General features: G+C 44.5%; 1 protein-coding gene across 3 annotated transcripts in view; it reads left to right on the top strand.

Annotated features, from left to right (window-relative positions):
* The window catches only part of LOC139422081 (neuronal vesicle trafficking-associated protein 2-like), a 34,616-nt gene that overhangs the window by 9,920 nt on the left and 12,464 nt on the right, over positions 1-12,232 (top strand). For all 3 annotated transcript variants that reach the window (XM_071173229.1, XM_071173228.1, XM_071173227.1), the window contains exon 3: positions 284-400. In XM_071173229.1, the coding sequence (XP_071029330.1) occupies positions 284-400 (117 nt within the window). The remainder of the gene's footprint in view (positions 1-283; positions 401-12,232) is intronic.

Genomic DNA, 12,232 nt, shown 5'->3' with positions numbered 1-12,232 from the left:
TTCTTCTACATCATGTTAAAAGAGAGTTGATTGGTTCTGATTGGCGGGCATCATACGGGACAGTGCCTAAAATAGCCACCCCCTGACAGTTGCTTGGCAGAGGTTTTTGTTTTCCTCTCTGCCTTTGCCCTTTTGTATATATAACACAGTGATGACGTAACAGTAGGTCTTTGTGGTATGATGGCTTATGGCTGTGTCTAACCGAAGTCCAGCCAACCCATTAGTGATAATGTGCTGTGTCACTGTAACCGACTGACTGTGTATTGTTTTCCTCTCCCTGCAGGTGGTGGTGAAGACACGGACTGAGTACCAAACGGACCAGAAGAAAACCAAGCTGAAGGTGCCCAAGGTGGAGGAGTTCACCATCAGCTTCACTGATGGAGTATCAGAGAGAATCAAGGTACTAGGAAAGTGTATTTCTTCATTCACTGAGACATACCAACTATTCCCTCAGTGCTAAGATGTGCTAAACAGGAGCTATAGGAGGATGGGCTCACTGTAATGTCTGGAATGGAATTCATGGAACGGCATCCAACACATCAACCATATGGAAACCACATGTTTGACTCAGTTCCATGAATTCCATTCCAGCCATTACAATGAGCCCATCCTCCTATAGCTCCTCCCACCAGCCCCCCCTGGCTGCGGCTGGCGTTTTCAGTATTATAATTCTGGTCCTAAGCACATAACCATCGTTCCTGATGAGGAGTTATCTTTGGGAAAGCATCAACTTCATTGGATCCGGATGGTAGTTTAATTTCTTAGGTGCTCTATGGGAAACAAAATGGTAATTTGGTTGTCATGGTAGCCAGAAGTCATGCATAAACTCATGAGAGTCTCTAATACTTGAGCTAGCAAGCTTGTACTGAATGCCTGTATGAATATTACAGTGTGCGATCCACAGTACCTGAGTAAATTCTGTCTGTATCATCTGAATTTATCACATTATTTACATACAAATTAGATTTCCAGGATGATATTCAAACCAAGATGCACTACTATCTTACCCAGAGCAGCTCTGTCTCGAACAGTGAGTGGAGACCCAGAGCATAGAGTGAAATGGATTGACCTCATCCATAATTAACACACCCTCTGCTTGATGAATGTCAATAGCAGTGGTCATTGTCCCCTTCACACCTCAAATCAAAGAGCTGCAATTCCTTATACAGTCGATGAGAGTGAGGCTATAACCATTTGGTACTGTTACATTTTGATGGAAGAGAGAGTTCTGCAGAGTGTTTGACTATAATTAATGTGAGATGGAGAAAGGAGAGCAGAGAGAGGGGAAGTTTGGCTTTGCCGTTAAGGTCATTTGAGGAGCCAGCAGAGAAGAAAGAGAATTAGATATTCAACACAAACAGAGGCTGTGAAGCTTGTCTGAGTGGGGTTGTGACTGACTGAGAGGCGGATATCTTCTGCCTTGCTCCCTCCGTGGCAGAGTGGAGAGGCTTGATCGACCATGCCTGGCCTTCCCTCCCACACCGGCAGATGAGACGGAGACATATGACCCGGAAACAAGGAGGGCCCTCCCTTGCAGACTGCAAGGCGCAGTGAGCTATCAACTTCTGTTGGGTGGAAGGGAATTCAAATGAGACTTTTTTTACTCAGCCTGATTTGTGTGCTGTAGGGACTTTTGGGGTGGGCTGCCTGCCTTGCGTGACTGATGAACCTGGCCCAGCGCTGACTGAGGAGAGAGAGACGGATCTGTGTCGAAAGCTCGCACATCCCCTCTCCAAAGCTGTGCAGATTGTGTTGATGGATGAAGTTCTCCGTGCGATTGCTCCCTGATGAGCGCAGCCAAATTCCCCCTAGTTACTTTATCCGGGAAACAAGGGAGGAACGTTCTCCCTCATTAAACACACAAAACAAAAGAAGACGGAGGTCTCTTGGTATCTGATGCAGCAAAGCGGAACATATTAACATATCATGTCGAAATAAAAGGGGGAATTAGAAGGACTCAATTAAAGTGGGGAGGCGGATTGAGGGATGGATGGATGAGTGGGTGGATGGATAGGTGGACGGGGTTTAAGCAGGCTGCTGGGGCTCGGAGTGCAGGTTATTGCTCCTGCTTTTCTTTCCAGGCAGGGAGGCAGGATGTTTGACACACACAACCTGCCAAGTAGAGCACACAGCAGCAGCCACGTCCAGAGTCCTGCCCACACCACACAACCAGAGAGACTCATCCAAAGCAATTATCCTATAATTATCTTCTGAGGAAATCTAAATCTGAAGATAAAAAGGCCTGTCGCAAGTAATGCTCCACTCCACCGAAGTGTTTGTGTTCTAACAGGTTGGAGGTCACGGATGTTCTACAAACAGCATATGACCTACACAGTCGTTTCAGTTGGATGAGTAATGCTGCCATACAGAATGTTCCGTGTGTGATTATTTTGTCATTTTTTGTTAGGCACGCACACATGCGTGCACACAGGAAAATTGGTTCATCTGCAACACTAGCTAGGCTCTCCCCATGTGCACATGAGGAGAAAGAAAATGACGTGAAAGTGCAGAGATCTGAGCTGAGATGCCTCTCTCTCTGTCAAGGGACTCGTCCTCTAGAGAAGCCGGCAGGCTGCAGAATGAGAATGAAGGACAGCGCTGGCTGGGTGTCTCGGCTTGCAGAGAAATCTCCACATATTCAACAATACTGCTAGTTTAGACCCCGATGCTGTTTTGTCTGCCATTTTATCAGTGGACACCGAGAGAGATGGAGTAGAGAGTCGGGATACAATGCGAAGCAGCGCAATTTATAAAAACTGTTTGTGCAGGTGTGGGTGTTCTCTTTATTAAGAGACAACGTACACTCACCGGTCAGTTTATTAGGTACACTCATCTAGTACCGGGTCGTACACTCCTTTGCCTCCAGAACAGCCTGAATTCTTTGGCATGTGTTCTACAAGGGGTTGGAAACGTTCGTTGCTCAATTGGTATCAAGGGACCTAATGTGTGCCAGGAAAACATTCCCCACACCATTACGCCACCAGCCTGTACCGTTGACACCAGGCAGGATGGGTCCATGGACTCATGCTGCTAATGCCAAATCCTGACTCTGCCATCAGCATGACGCAACAGGAACCGGGATACGTCGGACCAGGCAAGGTTTTTCCACTCCTCAATTGCCCTAGTGTTGGTGATCGCATGTCCACTGGAGCTGCTTCTTCTTGTTTTTAGTTGATAGGAGTGCAACCCGGTGTGGTCGTCTGCTGCAATATCCCATCCATGAAAAGGATTGGCGAGTTGTGCGTTCCCGAGATGCCGTTCTGCACACCACTGTTGTACTGCTCTGTTATTTGTCTGTTTGTGGCCCGCCTGTTAGCTTGCATAATTCTTGCCATTCTCCTTCGACCTTTCTCATGAACAAGCTGTTTCCGCCCACAGGACTGCTGCTGACTGGATGTTTCTTGTTTGTCGCACCATTCTTGGTAAACCCTAGACACTGTCGTGTGTGAAAAACCCTGAGTTACTGGATCCGGCACGCCTGACACTGACGATCATACCACGCTCAAAGTCGCTTAGGTCACTTGTTTTGCTCATTCTAACGTTCAATCGAACAGTAACTGAATGCCTTGATGTTTGTCTGCCTGCTTTATATAGCAAGTCACGGCCACCGTAACTCAACGTGGTGGTGGACCTAATTAACTGACCAGTGAGTGTATGTTTTGTATTGTGAGGCGTCACATGGATTTACATGGATTCTCTGTGGAACTCTAAATATGTTACAAAGAAACGTATCATTTCCATGTAGAGAGGCTGTTACGTACGCCTCTAGGAGGGGGGAACGCAACACCCTGCTACAACTCAACTCCCTGGGGAGTGAAAAAAGGTATGTGATTGTAGGTGCGGGTAAGGATGACAGAGAATATTACAGTTTACAGGGAATGTATTCTTCCTTCACACGGTAAGGTGGGGAAAAGGGGCTGGATGGAACCAAAGCAAAGGAAGTAAAAAATAAAGTTCCTCTCCTACCTACCCACTGGTTACCTATTCTTAGCACCACCTGGCGCACTAACCAAAATACAGGGGGTGGTCCGCCCAGGTCTTACCTAGTGTGCATAGACATAGTAAATACTACGGGTATATGTATGCTAGCAGTCCTCTTGCCTAAACACTCCCAAGGTGCCTTCCCCTTCCCCGGGAATAAATTCAACAAAATAATTCACCAAACTTAGTGAACAATTTGAATAAACCAAAAACACTAGGTACTATGGTATACCTCTACAGGAGCGGCTACAAAACACAGGACATACAAAGAAGCTCTCTCTTGAAACAAAGGAACACTCGCTTTTCAAGCTGCAGAAGGAGTCGGTAATTGCAGACAGCTGTATCCCCTGACGAGAAGGTGGGGTCAGAGCTCCAATTAGTGATGTGCCGACCAATCAGCTGCTTTGGAATCCAGGAAGCCATTTCCTGAAATACGCACATACATATACACAAACTCACAACAACACAGACACTGGGGAACGTAACAGAGGCTATTCTCCCTGTATTCAGACAGCCCTTCAGACTGACAATAAGTAATGCACTAGCTCACAGCGTCCCCAACGTGCATATTTGACTAACATGCTTTCCTCAGCTCTGCCACACAACTGAGGCATGTCAATGGCCAGTATGAATCAGCCTTTGATACAGTCAGTCCTCCAGTCAGTAGCTATGTTATGGCCTCTGGCCAGCAGCAACCACCAGTCCTCTACAATTTTGTCAGTCTGTCACTTGCGCCGTAGGAGTGCTGCAGACCAACTAGTAAATACAAACACTCACCCTCTGACCCACTCACCCTGGAGCCATGGAAACACTGCCAGGTCCTAGTGGTAGCCAATTAGAGACACCTTCATGGTGAATGCTGGCCATTGATTGGATCAACATGGCATTGCATGGGGAGGTTAAACTTTTAATGGTTATGGCATGAGTAGATAGGAGGCATTGTTTGATAGCTAAGATTGAGCATGTGGAGAAAGTGTTACAATGAATTGCTTTCCCCATTATTGCCACTCACACATATACAAACAGGCTACAGATGGGAAATACGATATGCTAATTTATAACTCCTATTCACTGTTCCATTGGACCAAAAATAACAACAAAAGACGGCTAGTAGTGTGTGCGCCAAAGGGGCAATTTCTTTTTGTGATTTGTCATTTCAAAAAGGACAGCGTATTTGAGGTGCCATGGGGGACAAGGGCTTTTGTGTGAACAATGCCTGAGATGATTTATAGAGCCAGATGGCTTTTTCTCTGTTCTAACGCTGATTAATCCCACCTCTCAGCTGCCTCCAATACCTCACAATCATTACATCTGAATATAGAGCTAATATTAAATCCAATGAACTTTGTCCCTAATGATTACACATTCTGTATAAAGTTTCAGGACGAGTTCAATTTTCCGTCAACTCTACCAGGTTTACATTCTGTCATCTGTTTTTCACTCCCTGCAGAAGTGATTGGAACATTTGATCTACCATGATGTGGGAATAGAACGGTGCTCACATTGAGGAGGTAGCATATCTTCTTTGTGATCCAAGCAGTCCATGTCAGGGATGCTGTGGTTTGTTTCTGGTTAGTGTGACTGACACTTTCCATAAGCACTGTGCATGTTGTGAGACCATGATGAAAACAGTGGGACTCTCATTGACTGCTGTGCTCTGTCAGAGCTCTCTCCTCCATCAGACTACGGCATTTGGGGCCCCGGGGCACCTACCTTCAGGGGGCCTCCATTCCTGGCCTGGAAAGGTGAGCTTGGGGATCAATTAGTGGCTCCAGATACAGAACAGGTTTTGTTTTTCTCTCTCTCTCGCCTCCCCAATTCTCTCTGTGTGTTATTACAGTATGACACTCGCTGGGCTCTATCTCTCTAGATGTATATCTGTTCGTCTTTCTCCTCTACTCTCTATCTCTTCTCTTTCTCTCTGTACTGTACATCATTACATTTCGGCCAACTGGCCTGAGGATCCCTTGGCACCGTGGCGGTGGAGCCACTGCCCAGGAGCACCGGCCTTGTTGTTGTGCCGCCGATGATGCTCTCAGACAGTGACTCAGTGGAGTAGGCATTAGGTACATATAACTAAGCACTTGGTAGCACACAGCCAGGCAGGCAGGGTCCACATAGGGCCATGTGGAACTCTCTTCATCTCCTCATCAAGCTGCTCCTCCTCTCCCTACATCTAGCACATACGAGGTGTGTGTGTGTGTGTGAGACGCTGGAGACTGAGTGACCCGAAGATATTAATGTCTAAGGGATGTTAAAAGAGGAGGTTTGAGGACTGTTTAGTTGTTCTTTACCAAGACTATGGGGTGTTGTCGGGTAGATTTCCCGAGCCCCGAACACATCAGCATATATCTCCTCTTTCTCCTCAGCAACGCTCTGACATGCTTGCTTGTTAGCAAATCAAATTTGTTTTGTTTGCATATCCTCTGAACCTCGTTAGTGGTGTGTTTACTCAGAACAGGTAGATGGCCAGGATTCCACTCATTTAATCGCAAAAAAAAAAAAAATCGCTTTGAATGAGTGCCATGCTGCCAGGAAGAAGATGAGGCTCAGCTCCGGTCTCTGAGGTTTACTCCATGTCCTCTTCTCTGTGCATGCGTATATTCATAGAACGCCACTGCAGTATGTCTTCCGAGTGTTATCCCTAATAAAAATCAAGATCGTGTCCCTAAATTCATAATCTTGAGCCAGGGACTGTCCTTATTAGACATGGCAGTGTGTTCTTTCACACCCTTGAAGTTCTATCTCCTGAGAGACCTGTCCTAATTGGGAAACATTAACATAATGAGACATGAACTCATACTGAACATGACACTGCTTCCTTTCTCTAATGGATAAGTGGCATTCTATTGGCATTTGTGTGTCAGTGTAATTGTGTGTTGATCATTATACACATACAGTCAGGTCCATAATTATTGGCACCCTTGATAAAGATGACCAAAAAAGACTGTATAAAATAAATAACACAAAATACTGAGCTATATTGTATGCTCGGAAAATTGGGAAATTATATTATTTTATACTCTTAGAATAGAGAACGAGATTTAGTTTAACAAGTAATACAAAAAAAAGATTAGGGACAATGTTATTGTCACCCGTTTTCAATACTCTAGCATCCTCCCCTAGCGAGGATAACGAGCCTTTTTCTAAGAATGTTTTATGACATTGGAGAACAGGACCTGTAGATGCAAGTTATGAGGTACTTTTCTGCATATTCTTCTCTTTTTCAATACCAAACCCACCACTGGTGTGCGTGGCCAAATAGCTCTATTTTCATCTGATCATAGCACTGCCTTTGGATTGGAAGCGGTGCTGTGGTCAGATGACATGAAATTAGAGCTCTTTGGCCACGCACACCAGTGGTGGGTTTGGTATTGAAAAACAGAAGCGCATGCAGAAAAGTAACTCATACCTACGGTAAAATATTATGGTGGACCTTTAATTTTATGGGGCTATTTTGCTTTCCACTCGTCCTGGGGCCCTTGTTAAGGTCAATGGCATCATGAACTTTACCAAGTACTCAAGTATTTTAGCCCAAAACCTGGTTGCCTCTGCCAGGAGGCTGACACTTGGCCGCAAGTGGATCTTCCAGCAAGACAATAACCGCAAGCACTAATCCAATCTACAAAATTATAATTTTGCAATGACCATCTCAGTCTCCGGAGTTGAACCCCATAGAAAACCTCTGGTTTGAATTGAAGAGGGCAGTCCATAAGAGCAGATGAAGTATATCGAGGATCTGGAAAGATTCTGTATGGAGCAATGGTCTAAAGATCCCTCCCAATGTGTTCTCCAACTCATAAAACAATTTAGAAAAGGCTCAGGGGTGCTACAGTATTTAGATTTGTTTACTTGTTAAACAACATCTCTTTCTCTGAGCAATTGTATTAGTAGAAAAAAAATAATTTCCAAATTTCTTGGAGCATACATTATAGCTCAGTATTTGTATATTTTTTTGTATACAGCCTTTTTTTGCTCATCTTTATCAAGGGCGCCAATAATTATGGACCTGACTGTCGGTATCATAATTGTCATACAGATTGTACTGTACAGAAATGTGATTTTGTTGCATTGAAGATGTACGCGTTGCTGTGTAGAGCTGACCCGAGAGAGGCAGATGACATCTCAACAAGAGAGAATATGTTTGTACTTTGTGGTTGTTCTAGACATGGTTACCTCCACAGGATAATCAACCCGCATGGGGACACCCATTCTCCCCTGGCACGTCTCCTGTGCGACACTCCTCCTCTTCCCTTCCTCAGCTACTACAGTACCATGCCCTAGTGGGCATTCCCCTGCAGGTTGCCATGTTGCTCACTCCTCTGAAACCATTTCATAAGAGCATTGGCAGGAAATCTAAGATGATTACATCCAAGAAAAGTAAAGAAAAAAAAAAGACAGTTGTAGTTCCCTCAGTCTTACAAAGCTCCCTCCATTTTACGAAGTCTTAGACTCGGAGATGCAGTTATCTGGTCATTGTCGTGAAAATGGCAGACGAAGATGATTTTCTTCGCGTTATTTATCTTACAATAGAAGAAAATGGTTTATTTTCTGTGCCTGGCTCTGTGTTGAGCATCGGCTTCAGCATAATAAGAATATGACGCACAGACAACGGGCCTTTATTCCTCAATCAGGGACCTATTGATTTACTTAGGACTTATCTTCCCATTGTTCTGTCAGCACCAACCTGGTGCTAGAGGAAGAAGAACAGATTCTCTCTAGCTTTCTCTCTGCCTCTCACTATCTCCCCCCTGGAGCGACTGTAAGAGTTTTCGCTCTAACATATGGCTGGAAAAGTGGTCTTGCTGTGAGGGTGGCGTTCTAACAGCATACGGGATGGAGACTGGAATTACAAGTCTGGGTGAGCGTTAGGAAGGAAAGGGTAGATAAAACTGACACTTGTATAGCAAAGCCATATGTCTGATGGTGACAGAAATGGTGCTGAAGAAACATAGCAGCCATATGCTGACATTTCCCCCTGCATTCGGAACCTACAATAAATCAAGATTTGAACAGCAACCTATTACACAAAAAGCCACAGATGATTCAGTGAACTGCTGAACAACATGTGGGGGAGAGGAGATTAGGGGTGATAGACAGAAGGGAGTGAGAAAATGAAAACAAGCAGTTGTTGTGGGCGGTTAACAGAGTCATTGAGATGTCCAGCCATCCACAGTATGGACATCTGCAGTGGGGCTCAGCTCAGGGAGAGCGACACATTCATGTCTGACTCTTTAATCTGTTTGGATTGTCTTTTGTTTCCTCAACGTGGCCAGCTGAAGAACACACCCTCTCTGTACTGTACCACTCTGACTGTATTGTTACTGTAGCACCGTAACACATCCACCCTGCTGCACTCCAGGGATGTTTAGCCAGTGAATATATCCCACTGCTGCCGGGGGATTTAGAGCCTCCGTCTATATGGATTATACTGACGTCAGATTATGACGCCGACAACAACAACAGCAGTAGAAACATCAACCTTGAGCCTCAGCAGCAGGGCAGATTAATAAACTAACATCCAGGCGAAGAAACAGTGCTGGCATAGGAGAGGCGAGCAGATGGTCTAACGTCTCGCCTATGTCTGTCTGCACTAACTAGACTAGAGCTGCAATGTTCGGGGCAAATTTGACCTCATTTGATGACGTCCCTCCCTGACCTCATTGAAGAGTTAAGTGCTAAGGGAATGTTCATGTAGGCCCACAATTGGCACAAGGACAAATACACTTTGGCATTGCCACTAGCCGGAAAAAGCTTTCAAAAATGAAACCGTGTGTATTTAATCAAAATACAGATCAAAACAAACGGTGTCATGGCGGTACAGATACCAGACCCCTGACTATCCCAGTGAAATAATACCAGCACTTCAAATGGGCCAATTTGATGGCACAGGGTCATCTGTCACTGCACACCAATGTAATCCCCATTACAGTCCAAGCAAGTCCAGGCAAAATAGAGGTCATCCTATTCTCAACTAACCCAGTGTCATTGTGGAGTACACATCTGCCAATAACCACACGAAAAAATACTACAGTTTACTGAAGAATACTACAGTACTTCCTACAGAATTCTGTAGAATAATTAAGTGATAATGCCTGAGAAGCCGGTGTTTGGAGGATATATTGGCACAGGTGTTGTTAGGCCCGAGACGAAGTCAACCTTTTTATACAACAGGTTACCAACATATTCAAATAATGATTGACATATTTTCATATTTCATATTCATTTATTCATACTTTTTCATCCTTCCACAAGATATAGTCCTGACACAAATCTAGGGTTGCTACCCAACCTGGCTGGTTGTTCGTTATACCGGTTCGGTTGCCAGAGAAGCGACCCAGTCGCTCAGTATTGTTCTGTATCTAGGGATGCGACCCAGTCTTTCGTTCTAAATGTTCCATTGCCATACTGGCTGGCAACGTTTTTATCCCTTGCTTTCTAGCTAGCCAACTACGGCTAATTTACAGTCACATCAAACATTGTAGCCAGATTACCAGCAAAGTAGCTGCATTTGCGTTTGTTTAAGCTGCTTTCTAGTGACATTTATTTGGATACATCCATAACAATGAGCTAATGATGTGTGATTTCGCCTGGCGCAGAAAATGTGCTCATTCGTCAAGACACTGTTGTTCAGAGGAGCTAGCCAACAACACAGCTAACACAATCACTTTAAACTGAAGCTGGAAAGACTGCAAACTAGCTGCACTTTGTTTCGTTTACATGTTTTCTATTGATAGTTCTTTGTATATATTCATGAAAATGATGCTGATTCATAATTTCGACTGGCTGAGAAAAGCTGCTTGCTTATCGGTCTCATACCGACTCCTGACTCCTGACACATTCATTACTATGGGACAGCTGGTGATCGAATTTAAATATTGAAACAATGTTGCAAATTTCGGAGAGACATACAGCAAGGTTTATACAAATCTCCACTGTTGAAAACTAAATGTTAGTCTAAAAGAAATGTGAGATAATGTAAAGATGATTTTTTTTATAGTTCATAAATTGCCTGGCTGGGCTGATGAGACAGTGGATTGCGCAGTCAGATGGAACAGAGTAAATAAGCATTTCAACGTCATAGATTTAGCCCGTGGTAATTTCTGGAATAAAAACTGACTGGAATACGGTTTTAACCCATCAGCATTCAGGATTAGACCCTCCCCTTGTATAGTATACTACACACTGTAGTATCCCTTGATCATGTGTAGTACTTACTATAGAATGTTGTAGTGTACTCTAGAACAGTGATTCTCAACTGGGGGGTCAGTGATTTGAAGGGGTCGCAAGACTTGTGCAAGAATATATATATATAAAAAATTTATTTTATTTTGAACGGTAATCGCCGCACCTCAACATTTATTTTGAAAGGATACCGCCGCACCACTTATTGTTGCTGACTTTACAGAACGTTACTGCTACACACAGGCGTGCGTGCGCTGTACGGCTTATTGTTGCCGACTTTGCACGTGCAGAACGTCCAGAGTGATGAAATGGCTAGCTACGTTCGGACTCAGAGGGTTTTCGCGCTGCACATACTCACTGACCAAAACAATAACGTCCTCGCCCCACACATACCCACTTCAAGCGGAGATTGCTATGTTTCTTTCGGAAAACATGTCACCTCGGGCTGAACATTTTGATTGAAAGGAGTAGTTCACGAAGGTTGCCTACCTGGCGGATTTTTTTAATAATCTGAATTCGCTCAATGTGTCAAAGCAAGGGACGGGGGCACAATCAATTTGAACAGAGGGACAACGTGGATGCCTTCAAGATGAAGCTTACCGTTTGGGCAAATCATATTTCTAACGGGAGGATTGACATGTTTCCCCAATGCTGATTCCGAGATTGAGAATCTGATCAACAAAGCGCACAGCGGCACACTGAAAACAACTGTTAAATAGCATCTTGTCAAGCTGAAGGGAAAGTTTTGTGAATACTTCCCGGATGAGAACAGGAGACGACTGTATACAGGACCCCTTACGAATGGAGATGGGAATCGTCACGTTGCCAAGCAAGACGATCAGCTGGTGGAGCTGTCATTTGAACGTGGACTGAGCATGCGCTTCCCGGAAATGACACTGCAATCAGAATCATGTTACCGTTTAGCACTACCTATCTCTGAAAGTGGCTTCTCTGCTATGGCCGTGCTGAAAACAAAAAGCAGAAACAAACTGGACAGCCAGCATGACCTCCGAGTTGCCCTGTCAACCATCACCCCAGACATCAATAAACTTATCAAACTGAAGAA

Source organism: Oncorhynchus clarkii, chromosome 12, assembly GCF_045791955.1.
Source record: "Oncorhynchus clarkii lewisi isolate Uvic-CL-2024 chromosome 12, UVic_Ocla_1.0, whole genome shotgun sequence".
NCBI lineage: Eukaryota > Metazoa > Chordata > Actinopteri > Salmoniformes > Salmonidae > Oncorhynchus > Oncorhynchus clarkii.
The sequence above is the reverse complement of the archived record's forward strand: the minus strand, read 5'-3'. Positions and strand labels throughout refer to the sequence as shown.